This window comes from Conger conger, chromosome 18 (genome assembly GCF_963514075.1).
Source record: "Conger conger chromosome 18, fConCon1.1, whole genome shotgun sequence".
In the NCBI taxonomy this organism is placed as follows: Eukaryota; Metazoa; Chordata; class Actinopteri; order Anguilliformes; family Congridae; genus Conger; species Conger conger.
This window is the reverse complement of record NC_083777.1, coordinates 12,152,829-12,168,004: the sequence shown is the minus strand read 5'-3', so window position 1 is coordinate 12,168,004 and position 15,176 is coordinate 12,152,829. Positions and strand designations below refer to the sequence as shown.

Here is a 15,176-nt window from a genome sequence, read left to right as displayed (position 1 = left end):
TGTCAGTCTGGCTGTCTCATGTCCTGCCCTGAGGACAGAGGGATGGCAGACACAAACCTCTTTCCACATACTATATGCTGAACCTGCATGAGTAGTGTGCGTAGTTAGCATAACTGTGTGCACCTGGGTCTCGTGTGCACCTGTGTGCATAGTGATTTCACCCTCTAGAGATCAGATGCCAGTGTGATTAGCCTCCATACCATGTCCTGGGCTCTGTGGCTAATTGCCTCTCCTGTTGCAAAACATGCTGCATGCCGTGGCAGTGGCAGCGAGCTCGATTCCAGCTCAATCTAGTGTGTTTATAAACGGTGTGTTCTGCTGCACTCACTGCACTGGAATTACTGGTTCACAGTCAGAAACCTGCACGTACAAGTGACTTCTGGGTCACCGGTTTACGTGAGACTGAACGACTAAACGGCGCTCCCTGAAAAAAAGGAACATCTTTTGCATTGTCAGGTGTTATTGTAGAACAGTGCTACTCAACTCCTGCGGGCTGCAGTGTCTGCAGGCATTTGCTTCTACTGTGCGCTACACCGCCTAGCAGTCCTACATTTTAGAGTAAAGCCTTTGCAGAAGGACATAGTCGCTGTATGCTATGCATTATCACTAGAAGAGAAACATTTTTCCAAAAAACTCCAAGCCTATATTCAACCTAAAGGCACTGCTGCCTGTCTATATGTTACACCATAAGGAGGTATGCACAAGGTTAGCCCCACTGAACTCTAGGAAAGCTATGAAGCACATTTCCTGTAAAGACAACAGCTGTTGATTCTAAGGCTGGCAAGGACAGTGAGGGTCCCCTGTACATAACAGAAATTACACGGGTACACAATTATACGTATATAATTCATCCACACATTTTAACCCCACCATTACTTTACTAAACCAAAACCTACACATTTTCGTCTGAAAATTTCTCAACCAAATACCCTTTGGGCCTTAAAGCAAAATGGAGCATGAGAAAGAACATTATCTTTTGATCTTTAATAGAGGAAGGGGGTCATCTCTCTCCCTCTGAACCTCTCTCTGCATGTTCAGTCAGATTCCCCTCCTCCACAGTGCAGCACACGAGCGCTCACATATTCCACCGAGCCTGGCCTGTCTGAGTGTCTGCCTGCGCTGCCTCCCAGCTCGGCGGGAGCGGAGAGGGGAGGGGAGGGGAGGGCGGAGAGGATCACATGAGCAGGGATCTGTTTACAAACCCAGCGGCAGCCCAGCTCGCCTCCATTATGAGGAGCCTGGTCTGAGACCGCAGGGAGACGGCAGATGTGGCACGGGCTGCCGGGGCCGGCCAACTGGATCCTGAACCGCTTTCCTGTTTGTGAAGGACAGAGCAGAGACGACCCCCCTTCGACAGTGGGCCGGCGGAGATGCACGGTAACCGCGGGTTAAGCCGCCAGACCCTTCGCTCCTTTGTCTGCAGCTCTGGCAGACAGCAGGGATTTCTGTGGTGAATTTTTTGGGAATTTTTGTCTCGCGGTCGTGGAGGAGAACGTCGGGAGGACCTGGGGGCATCAGGAGAAAGGGGAAGACAAAGCAGTGACGTTACTGGGGGCGTCAACGTCGAGGAAAAATACAGGAGTTTTGTGTTTATCTCTTGAACAAAACGAGCCCATCTCTTAAGGCCGAGGTTTGGTCTGCTGAATGGGGCTCATCTCCCATCCATATTTGCATTTGTTTATCTTTGATGAAAGGACATAGCTGCTGTGACAATATCTGGTTTTTTTTCTGCTCGGTTGAACCCACATCAAGACAGCAAATTCTCAGCCATGAGCACAGGTACCCAGATGATACACACTGGGTTGTTTTGACAATCCTTTTGCTCTCTTGTTCCTGCATAAATTTGCATTTACAAGAGCAGGCATCATATTCCGACCCCTGGTTGGCTTGAAATTGAGGACTGAGTGGATTTTTAATCAATATTTCATACAAACCCTGGAGGCAGCTGAAGTTCAGACCTTGTTTCAGGACTGAGACATTTAACTACATATTGTTTGGACTGACTAACCTCCAGAATTCAGTGTGGATGGTAAGGACTCTACCCAGACAGGAGTCCCACACCTCCTGAACAGGCTGCCTTCTTCTTTGGCCTGTGACCCCAACCCACCCAACACACTGAAGACGACAGCCACAACGACTGGCTTAAGCTTCCTGAATTGACAGTGAATGTTTGGCATCCAATTTATGCAAGTATTCCAGTGGTGCAATGGTGAGTAGGATTGAAAAATGCCTACATTGTTGTATTGAGCATGGTTAATTTCACAAGGCTCGGTGGGAACTGAGGCCGGAGCCACACACACACATGCACGCACGCACGCGCATGCACACACACACACACACACTGTGCTTTATCCCCCAGATATTTGCAGACGGTGTCATAATACATATTCTGCATGTAAACATGGATCTCCTTTGATGTGCCCCTTATTAATGGCCGCAGGCCTGTGGACTTTGAATGGTGTGGTCTCTCAGGTGGAGAGTATTCCTTCCAACCCACCTGGATAACAGGGTTTGTATTTGTATTTGTATTAAGTCATGACTTTGAAGATACCGAGCAGCATTTATTTTTCCTTCCAGATGGATGGATAAAGCAGGCCACCCTTCTGGCATTGTTCAGGATTGACAATGATTGGGGCTATATTCCATGACTAAAGCATGTTAAAAATAAACAAAGAATGTCAATGACAAATGCTAAGTTATTACATTTTAGCACTAGTTGTTTTTACCATATTAGGACCAGTATTGTAATGTAGCTTGCTTTGCATCTTTTAGAATATGCAAAGAGCCAACACCCATCATGCTATAGTGAGTTAAGCTCCTTGTTTTCAGCTTTGGAGCTTCCAAATTTGCATCTACTTTTTTCTTGCCATTAGCTATCGGTCTTATATAAATGTGTTGACATTGTTCGGTCCCGATAACATTTTCTTTCTCCATCTAAATTGTCTTTTATATTCAACCTTTTTGTGACAGAAAACCAAGAATATGACTATACAATTACAATCATCAATGTTAGTTAAGAACATCCAATCACAATGTCTAAAAAGTTTGTTTTTTTTAACCTTTATAGCTACCTTATGTAGCCTGTAATAGTGGTTGCTATCTTACTAGCGTTCACCGCATTTAAAGTTGGAAGGAGATTTGACCTCCTTGCTGAAAATTCTAGCTAAGACTATCTGGGATTCTAAGATTTAAGCCGGTCATAGCTGGTCTGTGGCTGGTCAAAGCTGGTTAAAGCTTGTTAAGCTGGTAGACTAAGCTGGTGGCCAAATTGAAGGACTAGCTGACTACAGGCCAGCTGGTCGTCCAGCTAAAACCAGCCATTGAATTTTCAGCAGGGCTGCCTAACAACCTGGCTTGCTAGCTGTAATTATTGATGTAATACTATTTGTAAATGTAATGATATCCCTGGGGATTGTCCTGTCTCACACAAGACCCAGGGAATGGGTGTGCATGTGGCTCGGTCTCCACACTGCTACAATACCCGAAAATAATATACCTAATAATATTATTTTATCCATATCAATACCCATGTCCCGCTCAAACTACTCAATTAAAGTTGCCACTTACCATCTCAAAAGAATGCAACTTACCATCTACAAATGTCTGCTATCGAACCACTGTACATAAAAAGCTCTACATCGGTGGCTTGGGGATCATAATGTGATTCAGTTTTCAACATGTACGGCTGAATCTATCCAGATGTTCTCAACCCATCCTGATGCCGTTATGCACTGCCTGTAATCTGGAAAAGAGGCTTGCTGTCTGCTGACAGTGAGGTTACTTTCACAGTGGACATGTGACGAGCTGCATGGCTGTGTGATATGCTAATTTGTGGTTTGAATCAAGCCAATGTTTTCATAGGCCTAATTGAATTTGAATAACTTTAATAAAGGAAAACCAGTCCACTGGACTTTAATAAGCCAGAGAGCGTAAACTGTTCAGAGAGCTTGATGATCTGCTCAAACGGGGGATCTAGTGAAGCAGCTGTTGTGACATTCTGATCACAGTCACCGAGTAAGTCTGACCTTATTTACCCCTGGTGATAGCATGCCTTCTGTGACCAGATCCAGGCCCACATATAGCCAGATCCATTGACGCTGGGCAGACATAAACACATGAGGCCACCTTGGAATCTGTATGTGACTGCATCTAGCAGAACCTCCACACTGAGATGGTGTCTGGTGAATTTGTGGCCAAATGTAAACGCATCAGCCACCACAGTTTGAGCCTGACGTGCGTTGGGCCCGAGGACAGGGAAGCGGATCATCGCGTGCACACACAGAGGGACAAATGCGACACTAGAATGGCGTGCGTGAGGCACGCGGGCCACGGTCGAAGTGATATCCAATCGCATGCATTCAAATATGGACTTAATGTTTGTTTTTCAAAGCAGCAGGGTGTTCTCTGTGGAATGCGCTACAACCGAATGCGCTAGCTGACTACGCGCTAAAGGCACGGAGGCAGCGCCCACTGAGCTGTCAGTGTCAGAGACGGCGTGTTCGGTGAAAACGAGAACATCGCGGCTGGTACGCGGCTCCCATCCCGCTTTAATGAAGGTCCCAGAAATCATCCAGGGAAAGTGCTCCGGTGGAAATGTACACAGGCAGCGCACTGGGCACGTGATGAGGCTGCTGCACGCTATAGAGAAGAGCATTGTTCCCGTGACAATAGAAAACCCGGTGCCAGGCGTATGGAGTCCATTCTTTACGGTTCCCATTGATCCAGAGCAGTCGGTCTTTGGGCAGGGACAGACTATACGGCGGAGAGATCGCTGCCTTGCCCGGCGCATTCTGTCTGCTCCTCGCTTAAGCATGACACACCGAATCTGTCAGCACCCTCGGCCCCGCTCCGATGCAGCACACAAACACAAGTCTCTTCAGAGGTAAGATTTCATGCGCAAGGGAGAGCGACTGTGAGTTATGTGGCGCGACTGAGAAAACGGCGGAAACGGCGTTGCAGCTAGTTTCTGGAACAGATTTTTTTCAAACAAATCTTGACTTCAGAAGTAGTCCTTGATTCAACAAGGCGTTGCACGCTCGTTTTGATTACTGTCGCTTTATGTGTATTTATGTACTTGAATCAGTTGATGTCTCTCCCATGTGAAAAAAAAAAAAAAAAGCCTCATGTCGAGGGATAATTTACCTTTTAAAAGTTCCTACTTCTGGAAAAAAATGTACACTCCATAAAGCACACACTCACACACGTATAGAGTCTAGGTACTGAAGGTCAAAATTAGGACATTGGCATGGGTTATTTTTAGTACAACACTTATCTAACATCTATCCCTCTGAAGATTCGAGCTGTAGCAGTGGCAGTCAGCAAGAGATTACAGATTATGCAGCAGATTGTCCACCAACATGCACGTGATGCCTGTACATCCTTGAAAGCATATCTCTCTTCTGATACCATGGCCAGATTAACCACTGGCCAAAGACAGCTGAATGTGCACTTTCCTTCACAAAGTTGGTCAATATGTCATTAATGCAGACAAGAGCACATTGCTGATACTGAAATATGAAACAGAAAGGTGCACTTTTGGCGAGAATACAACAGAAGACCATTCAAAACCCAGTATTAGCAGAAATGTAAGTACCTACTGTTTCACACAGAGAGCACAGTAAAAAATAATGTGAGTCATTGTTGTGTGATTACTACGGTCAATCTTTGTAGGCTTTCGTTAAGTTCTGAAGCTTTTGACCAACCGTTATATCATTGAGCCTTACATTTGAAATATTCAGAATATTTCCTTGCACTCTTGCCCTGGAATAGTTTCATAATGAGTTGGCCTTAATCTCATAAAGATTTAAAGATTTTAATAGGGTGATTAGCAGGTCTCTGGAAGGTTTGGGCTATCCCTATCAGTGCTATGCTTGAATGCTAACAGTGGAAAGCATAGTTACAGGCCTTTGGAGTGCAGTCTGAGGGCTGGGCTGCTTTTCCCACTGATATGTATTGCAATGGACTGTAGAAAACTGCACTTCTTAGAAGCTGATGTTTTAGCATAGCGAGTCTCTTTACCTGCCTTACTGCTCCCTGGTGAATTATTTCTTCTTTGTCTTCAATAATCATAATAATAATAATAAATTTTTTTTTAATTAAATGCCCTAACATAAAAAATGACTGGGGACAGCGAGTGACACACTAGGTTCTTTGCATTGTTGTTTGTTTACTATCGATGTTGTATTGCCGGTCTGTCAGTGAAAAGGGAAAGTGTCTGAGATGGTGGGTTGGCGGACAGTTACCATGAAACGTTAATGGCGGTGAGGGTTGAGTTACGGCGCGCGCGTTATGTACAGTTAGGTGGAATGTTCAGCATGCAGCCGATCAGGTGCGGCCCCCGCCGGGCCCTGTGTTGCTCTTGTATTACACGGTCCCAGGGCAGCACTTGGACAGGCTCCAGCTGCCAGTCCGCAATACGCACGCTCCTGACTGGGCCTGAGTACCGTCCATGCTGGGGAGGTCCGAGCGCCATGGAATACATCGCAATAACTGTTAGGATCTTATTAAGAAAATATACAGATAACTGTGTTCCACAGTAACTGATTTATTTCTTCTCCCCCAATTTGGAATGCCCAATCATATTTTTCGCTGCTCCTCCAGTGAATCGGAAGAGTGCAGATGAGCTCTCCTGAGTATACAGTAACAATGTCCTCTCTCCCCACCCACGTGATGCTGCTCCCGCCCCTACTGTACCCTTCCCTGGGTGATGCTAGAGCCAATAGTGTGTTGCGGTTCAGGGCCGCCATCCACAGTTGGAGTTAGCACAGACCCATCCACAGTTGGAGTTAGCACAGACCCATCCACAGTTGGAGTTAGCACGGACCCATCCACAGTTGGAGTTAGCACAGACCCATCCACAGTTGGAGTTAGCACGGACCCATCCACAGTTGGAGTTAGCACGGACCCATCCACAGTTGGAGTTAGCACGGACCCATCCACAGTTGGAGTTAGCACGGACCCATCCACAGTTGGAGTTAGCACGGACCCATCCACAGTTGGAGTTAGCACAGACCCATCCACAGTTGGAGTTAGCACAGACCCATCCACAGCCTATAGCAGTACCATAACAGGATGAGCCACCCAGCAGCCTTGCAATTCATTTTTGAAGAAAGGAGCAATGTCTTAAAGTAACAACTTGTATATGTGCACATTTATAATGAAGCGTTGCAATATCCTGATATGTTTTATTTCAATATATTTTTGGTATAGTCCACTTCTGGAAGGGCTGTTTGCTATATGGGGTCGCTCCCTGAAGAGGATGTCAGTCTAACGTGGTCTAGTCATTACCCACAATCCATCTGTGTTAAACTGAGTACCCGGGGCGTGGGTGGAGGGAATAGCGGAACTGATTGCTCAGAGACCCAAGGCAGGGGGGCCCTCAAAAGGCTTTGACTTTGGGAAGGGGACCTACATTCCTTCATTCCTACATAGACTGCCTTTTCTCAGGGCCCAGAATGTCATGGTACACCCCTGCAGTGTTGTGAATAGTGATTTCAGCCCAGCTGTAAATGTCAACTTGACCAGCTCGAGCTGGTCCTGCTGGCTATGAGCTGGTCAGCCAGCTAGTGCTGGTAGCTTGTCTGAGCATGTAGCTGGTTGACCGAGCTTGAGTAGTTTTTTTCAGCGGAGAGGTTAATGACTTCATTCCATACTTCATTTAAACACACCTTTTTTTAATGCTGACACACATGCTCTGTGAAATAGGAACATCTTGATATCTCACTTAGTGCTTCAGTCTAGAGCGTCTTTCCACTGTCTAACGCCGTGGGCGGACCTCTTTTCCGCTCCAACAGGATGTCTGTGCGGCCTAGCGTTGCAAGGGTCCAAAGAGCTCTGTAACATGACGTCAGAACCAGTGGACCGGTCGCTCAACGTGTACGTCATCATCCTGGGCGTGGGCCTGTTCGTCTTCATGCTGAGCATGATATTCTGCTGCTACCTGTTCAGGTGAGAGGCCAACAGCTCGCACCGCATGCGCACAAGCCTACAGGCACTCGGTGAGTACAGACTGAAGAGTCCTCAAATAAAAACCCTGAATTACTGCAGTGAGACGGACTGCCATGTTCCTAGAAGCTGGTAAGGGCGCGGCCCCTCTGGTCCTCGGGAAACACCCTGGGAAATTAGCACCGTTGCCATGGGAATTTCAGATGTCCGTATGTGCGGCGTGGTGGACTCTCTAATGTGTTTTTTTAATCTATTTTATTTTTATTTTTCAGGGTGAGAAGACAGGGCACAAGGGAGCAGTATGGATATAACGAGGTAGTGTCACGTGATCGAATGAGAGACACTGTTGCATTCTGGATTTTGTGGCATCAGATCGTTTCATTTGTACATTTGTTACATTTCACATGCATAGTCTTTTGTTTATTACTGAAATGTCCCATAATTAGCTTTTCATATTGACACTTAATTTGATTTGTGTACACTTACAGTAGCAAGGGCTTGCTGCAATGTAAATATTCATCTATAGTCATATTTAATTCAGTAATTCGTCAGTCTAATTTGAAAAAATCTACTTTTTTCCATCTAGGTTGTTCTGAAAGGCACAGGAAAAAAACTGAGTCTTCTTGGAGTAAGTTGTATTATTTCGGGCCTAATTTCAGATTTCTACATGCAGTAATAGTAGTATTTCTTCTAGCAGGGGGTAAACAGAGTTCCTCACAAGAGTCCTTGTTGAGAATGCCTTGTTTCAAATGGGACTATCTGTACACTACAATTATCACTCAATCAAGCAAACAATTCATTAATCTCAGGTGTGAATTGCAGGCAGGTTTAAAAGATACACAGCACACTGACCATGTGACCTGATTGCATAACCACCAGTGTTTCAGCTCTTATCCTCAAGACATCATCGCAGTCACTCTGATCTCAGAAATAATTATCACAACGCCCACTGACGAATGTACATTCATGAGATTTAAAAAAGGGAATGTAAGTAGTAAAAATGTACCATTTGTAATAAGTATGGGTACAATAAATTTTACTCATGAATAAGTAATTTGATTGAAATGAATACACCATCAGAGTAGAATACTAGACAGAAGTGACAGTTATTAGTGAAAAGCTAACGCAGCCTTTCCTGTCTGCAGCAGACCTGTGCCGTGTGCTTGGAGGAGTTCCGCACCCGGGAGGAGCTGGGCCTGTGTCCCTGCTCTCACGCCTTCCACAAAAAGTCAGTCCCTCAGTCTGTCAGATTAGCACAAGAGCCCCTCAGGAGAGGACCTGTCAAAATACACACACACACACGCGCACGCACATAAACACCCACACTCACAAACATGCGCATACACACACGCACGTAAAAACACGCACTGACACACATGCGCACATATACACGCACGCACATGAACACCCGCACAAACACGTGCACACACGCGCATATGCACACACATGCAAGACATGATTCACACAGAGTGTCCTGGGCTGTAAGATGAAAGCTAGTGCAGACAAGCCATCCATACCATCTAGAGACCTGGGAATGAGACTGTGAGAAAGGCTTTCAGTTCTGGGAAAATGAAATAAGCCTGCCCTTGATGAAAGAACCATGGCTATTTTGACTGGTGGTGAATACTAAGTCTGCGGGAGCCATTTTGTTGCAGTTATGGCAGATTGTTGGCCATGCGGAGGTGAGGCAGCGCTAACGTCTCTCTCCTGGGCAGGTGTCTGGTGAAATGGCTGGAGATCCGGAGCGTCTGCCCCATGTGTAACAAGCCCATCTGCAGGCAGGCCCCAGATGCCCCGCAGGGCGCCGAGGGGCCCCCGAACCCCCAGGAGGTGTGAGGGCCAGGGGCGGCATCCCACAGAGCTCGCTCTACGTTCGGCGCAGGACAATCCCAAAACCCCAGGACCCGAAACTCCCCTCTCCCCCAAACTTACCGTCTCAGAGGACCGAGGTCCTCAAACATCCCCTGCACTCACCCTCAAAGGGAATGTCGGAGAGTATCTGGCTTTATTTCCTGATACACAGCTCATAAACACTTACAGTACAGTGGGAACACAGGAGACAAAAGCCTGATTTACTGAGACATTGGACAAAATGCACCTACTCTGGATGGGACAGGACAGGACCCAGTCATTGCCATGGTAGGGTAACAAACTGACAGAAGCAAAAGGAATCTCTTCTAGTGATGTTCTCACGTGCCAATTAAAGGTTACTGCTTTTAGAAGCCACTTGTCACTGTTTAAATCAGATAGCACCTGTGTTACTTCTGACTGGTTATTTTATATCATGACTTGCTTTCAATAAAGTGTAAGGCTTTGGTGGAACAATGTTTTTTTTTCCTTCAGATTTCTGCAAAACTCCCAGACAAATAACCTCACAGCTGTGTCAATAATGAAATGGAACAAATTGAAATCGACATCAAGCAAGTGCATTAATAATAATCCTATAAGCCTGTGTTACTTCTGGTTGCACAATAAAATAGCCAGTACAGATTTGATGATATCATATCAACATAAATTCAGCATGGACATGTCTGTTGCAGAATCAAAGCCATGCTGAATAATTTTGCAGCATTGAGTCTTACATAAATTATGCAGCAGGCTCCAGGTCTTGCGTTGCATAAGAGCATATCTTTAAAACCCTGCAGAGGCTGTTTCATAAGTGAAGCAAGGTTGCAAAGTCTCGTGATGCTTTTCCATTTCAGCGCGTTCTCTGATATGACTTTCATTGAGCTTAATGGCCAGCTGCAGTACGTATTTATAATACTATGTTGGGGAAAGTAGGCATAAAGGGACAGTAGGGGAAAATTCATTATGGATGAAGCTGCAGTGGACAGCTGTATTGCTCACACTTTTTGTCAATAGGATTTTTAAAAATGTGTATTGGCCCAAGATTTTCAGTAAGGGTGGTGAAGAACACAGTGATATTATTGTATAAGATAATTCACATTAATCTTTCTGGAGCTTCAGTTCTTTAAATTCGATTAGTTTGGCTGTAATTCAAATCACAAATCGGTTTAGAATTTTCCAGTTACTTCAGATCTCCGTAGAATTTGTTCATATTTGTGAATAAGTGTCGGTCAGTGTTTTGTCGTTCATCATACATGTAGGCAGACTCCATCCATCCATTATCTGAACCCGCTTATCCTGAACAGGGTCGCAGGGGGGCTGGAGCCTATCCCAGCATGCATTGGGTGAAAGGCAGGAATACAGCCTGGACAGATCGCCATTCCATCACAGGGCACACACACCATTCACTCACACACTCATACCCACGGGCAATTTAGACTCTCCAATCAGCCTAACCTGCATGTCTTTAGACTGTGGGAGGAAACCGGAGTACCTGGAGGAAACCCACACGAACATGGGGAGAACGTGCAAATTCCACACAGAGAGGCCCCGGCTGACTGGGATTCGAACCTAGGACCTCCTTGCTGTGGAGGCTCCTTGCTGTGGGTGCAGTGCTACCCATTGCACCATCCATGCTGATGTAGGCAGACTCTTAAATCTTATCTGCAAGATCTTATCCGATTTGTTTCAGTTGTGAAAATAAAATGTGATTTAAGGCCTACAGGTAAATGGCAGGCATTTATATAGCACCTTTATCCAAAGCGCCGTACAATTGATGCTTCTCCATTCACCCATTCATACACACACTGATGGCAATTGGCTGCCATGCGAGGCCCCGACCAGCTTGTCAGGAGCATTTGGGGGTTAGGTGTCTTGCTCAGGGACACTTCAACACAGCCTGGGCGGGGGATCGAACCGGCAACCCTCTGACTGCCAGACGACTGCTCTTACTGCCTGAGCCATGTTGCCCCCGATGATTGCTTTTATATGATTGACAGGTCAATCCAAATATAGAAGAACAGTTTGAAACCAATTCTGTTGTTTCCAGACTCATGGAAAGTTTTCCAAGCATACTCCCAAGAGAGTTACATTGTGTTTGCTCACATGAATGTAAATCTTGAATGTTTATGTGATTTTCCCCTAAAGTTCACTAAATTCCAGTTTATATCCCATATTTACTTATCTCTTAGTTATTTTACTGAAGGACTGCGGCTGGTGGCCATTGGACAGTGAGACATTTGTTGTTTCGTCAAACTGGTTTGGGCACATCTAAACTTGCATGCAAGCCCTGCATGATCACAGCACTGATTAAGGGCAATCTGGGTCTGGAACGATCTTCGGAATGTAACAACTGACAGGCAATTTTATATATAGCAAGAAATCAAATAACTTTTATCTTCTTCTAGAAGTATCCATAATTGTTACACCACCCACATAAAATAAAATATATCTTTTATAAACCTTTAATTGGCTTTGGTAAATAAACATCAATGTATGCCAAGGTTATATTTTATATTATAATTATATTTTAGGACCTCCTTGCTGTGGAGGCTCCTTGCTGTGGGTTTAGTTCAGTCTTGTCAACCTTTTTGACCCGTTCTGACCGCTGTTAATCTGATAACACCATCTGTAGAACAGAACAGTAATTTGTTATTTTTTAAAGAGTTTTCCTGCATGGGTTCTGTATGCAGTATCGAAGTCGGAATCTAAGAATCATTTAAATGTATTTCACATCTGGGGCTTGATTGACAAGGACAAAATCAGTGACACGACCAATGATTGGTCCTTGTGTGTGTTTTGCGCCAGGCATTGGTTGTTGTTTTAGTTTTGCTAAAAGGGTTTGCATATGCTAAAGGTCTTAATAAATCGGGCCCTGGTGTCTAAAACATTTTTTTAAACAAAACAAAAAAGGTGAAACTGCGTTAGATTCAGTTTAAGCACACAGAAAGAGCAAAAAATGGAAAGTGAACTGAAGTTAAGTTTGAATGGAGAAAATGGTTTGCACATGTGCACTTTTGCTCGTTTGGGATGCTCTTGTGCGCCCTCTGCTGAGCAGTGCAAGCAATTTTGGGATCAGGGAGTCCTTTTAAGATCAAATGGCAGCAACTTGTGACAGAGACACTTCTTTTCAGGCCTGAACACGATGGTGATACCGCCACAATAAGACGTCAGTGCAAGTGAAAAAAGTCTGTGGTAGGGTGAGAACATATACAAAAAATTATATTTATTATATCAAATATTTACACACGGTGCATCATTCCAAGGGGCAAGGCGAAAACTCAAACAGGCAACAGTCATAACAGACAATCCACAAACCCAGCAGTCATAAATCAAAGACGATCAAAGACTAATTGAGTTACCACCTACCACTACTAGTGCCTGCAATTGACTCCCTGAACATCTTTTACTCAGTATATAAACCCATTGTAGTCAGGAACTAGATAACTGTTCCTTCTACCACACTGTAGATCTCCTTCTCCCAGTATGGTCCTTAAACTGAATTTATCTATGCCCATTTATCAGCCAGCTCCTAAAATAAGGTCCTCCTCTCCACTTCATACAACTTACAGTGCAGCAATACATGAGGCACTGTCTCTACTTCTCCACATCCCTCACATTTCCCATCCTTGTGTTTTTGCCATACTACTCCCCAATCCACAATGTCCCAGCTGCAACCTAGTTATCTGAACCTCATCCCTCCTGCTCAGGTTTCCTTTCCTCTTCCTTTTGATACTCCCAAAATACTGCCTCACCATATTCTCCCCCCATTCCTTCTGCCATTTACTATTCAATCTCTCGCTGATTAAACTGCCACACTCAAAGCAGACAGACTACTCCCTGAACATAGGATAAGTGTCATCTTTTCAGACCCAAAACTCCTCCCTTGAGTCAAACCCATCCTCACAATAATCAATTAAGTCATATAAACATATTTTACATACACTTGACACACTTGACACATTTCACATCCACCATTGATGTAATTTACTATGTACAACAAGTACTTTTACAGTTATTATTTTGTGGAATTACATATTTACCCTGGATGGAGATGGTTTGTCCCGTTTGATCATGGGACCAATCTCTTTGTGGGCTAGTCCCAACAAAGGTTTTCCCAAGCAGTGCAGCCGCCCCGGGGACCCATACTATATACATTTTCATACCTATAGCTTGTTTGCAATTGACAGTCGAAAGCAACATATGGCCGCCCCACGCTGGAAATACAGCAGCAATAGCTGGGAACATGATTTCACAGAAAGGACTGTACGGTGTTAAAGATATGAGTCTACAGAGTCAATGTATACCCCTTTCATTTGGCAACAATTTATAGTTTTGCAGTTATCAGCTATGCAAATGAGTTGCTATTGAACTAACAGTCTATTGCAACGTATGGCCACCCCACACTGGAAATTATTATTTCACAGAAAAGGCCGCATAATTTTAAAGATATAAGTATAAAGAGTTACTGTATACCCCCTTTCATTTGGTAACAATTTATAGTTTTTGAGTAATTATCCATGCAAATGTGCTGGTAGTTCACTGACAAAACATGCCACATAGGAACAACTGCTGAGTGGAAATTTCAGATAATGAAATGTATAATATTATAGATATCGTCTATAGATTTAATGTATGCCCCTTTTTATTTTGTAATTTATTTTTTTTCAAACAGTAATCAGGTATGCAAATGAGCTGGTACTGAACTGACAGTGTAAAGCAATTTATGCCTGGCCTACATCATAGTAACTAGTCAAATAGCCAGCTCATTTTCATCACTTGTATAAGAAATGTATTTAAACAATTCCCGGCTTCACGGAGCGACTTTTCACGGTAAGAAGAAAAATTGTTTTCGTTACTCGATGAATGACACTAGGTAGCGCTTCATACACTTGCTGCTAGTGAAATGCTTCGAAAACTGGGCTACAGCCAAACTAAACTGGATATTTACTTTGTTTGCCTGCTTACGAACCAGTGGCGCGGCAATGTAGCTATTTAGTGTAGCTTTGCTAGTTGAATGAAAAGAATGTTCGACTTGGAGCAAATTGATCTGTCATTACAGGAGAAGATATAACAAAACACTTCAACAGCTACGCTGTTATAGGAAGGATAAATTAAAGTGAAGTTACACATTTGCTCATCTATTTCCATTAATGTTGAAGCTTCAATTTGGATTTGTACAGCAAAACAGGCTGGCATCCACATTGGCCAACATGGACAGACAAATGTTGGTTATTGAAATCTACACAGAATTTTCATATTGTGCAATCCCTACTGATTATGGCTCCATTGCATTGACAACAAAAACTTTGCATGGCTGTAGCTTTGCATTTCCAGTGTGTGCTGGCCACATTGCTGCAATTATCCTGTTCTTTCATTTGAAGCCC

The 15,176-nt window shown here is 44.3% G+C and overlaps 1 protein-coding gene across 3 annotated transcripts; it reads left to right on the top strand.

Annotated features, from left to right (window-relative positions):
- Window positions 1-1,191: 1,191 nt before the first annotated feature.
- Window positions 1,192-10,269, top strand: LOC133118750 (RING finger protein 122-like). 3 transcript variants are annotated; one of them, XM_061228938.1, is made up of 6 exons: window positions 1,192-2,209; window positions 7,794-7,947; window positions 8,217-8,259; window positions 8,531-8,572; window positions 9,093-9,172; window positions 9,660-10,269. In XM_061228938.1, exons 1-6 carry the CDS (start codon window positions 2,167-2,169, stop codon window positions 9,778-9,780), a joined length of 483 nt encoding a protein of 160 aa, XP_061084922.1. In that variant the 5' UTR covers window positions 1,192-2,166; the 3' UTR covers window positions 9,781-10,269. The 3 variants fall into 3 exon arrangements, with proteins under 3 accessions (XP_061084922.1, XP_061084921.1, XP_061084923.1); XM_061228937.1 differs by having other exon boundaries at window positions 1,195-2,209; window positions 9,090-9,172; XM_061228939.1 differs by lacking the exon at window positions 1,192-2,209 and adding an exon at window positions 4,195-4,882 and having other exon boundaries at window positions 9,090-9,172.
- Window positions 10,270-15,176: the final 4,907 nt, after the last annotated feature.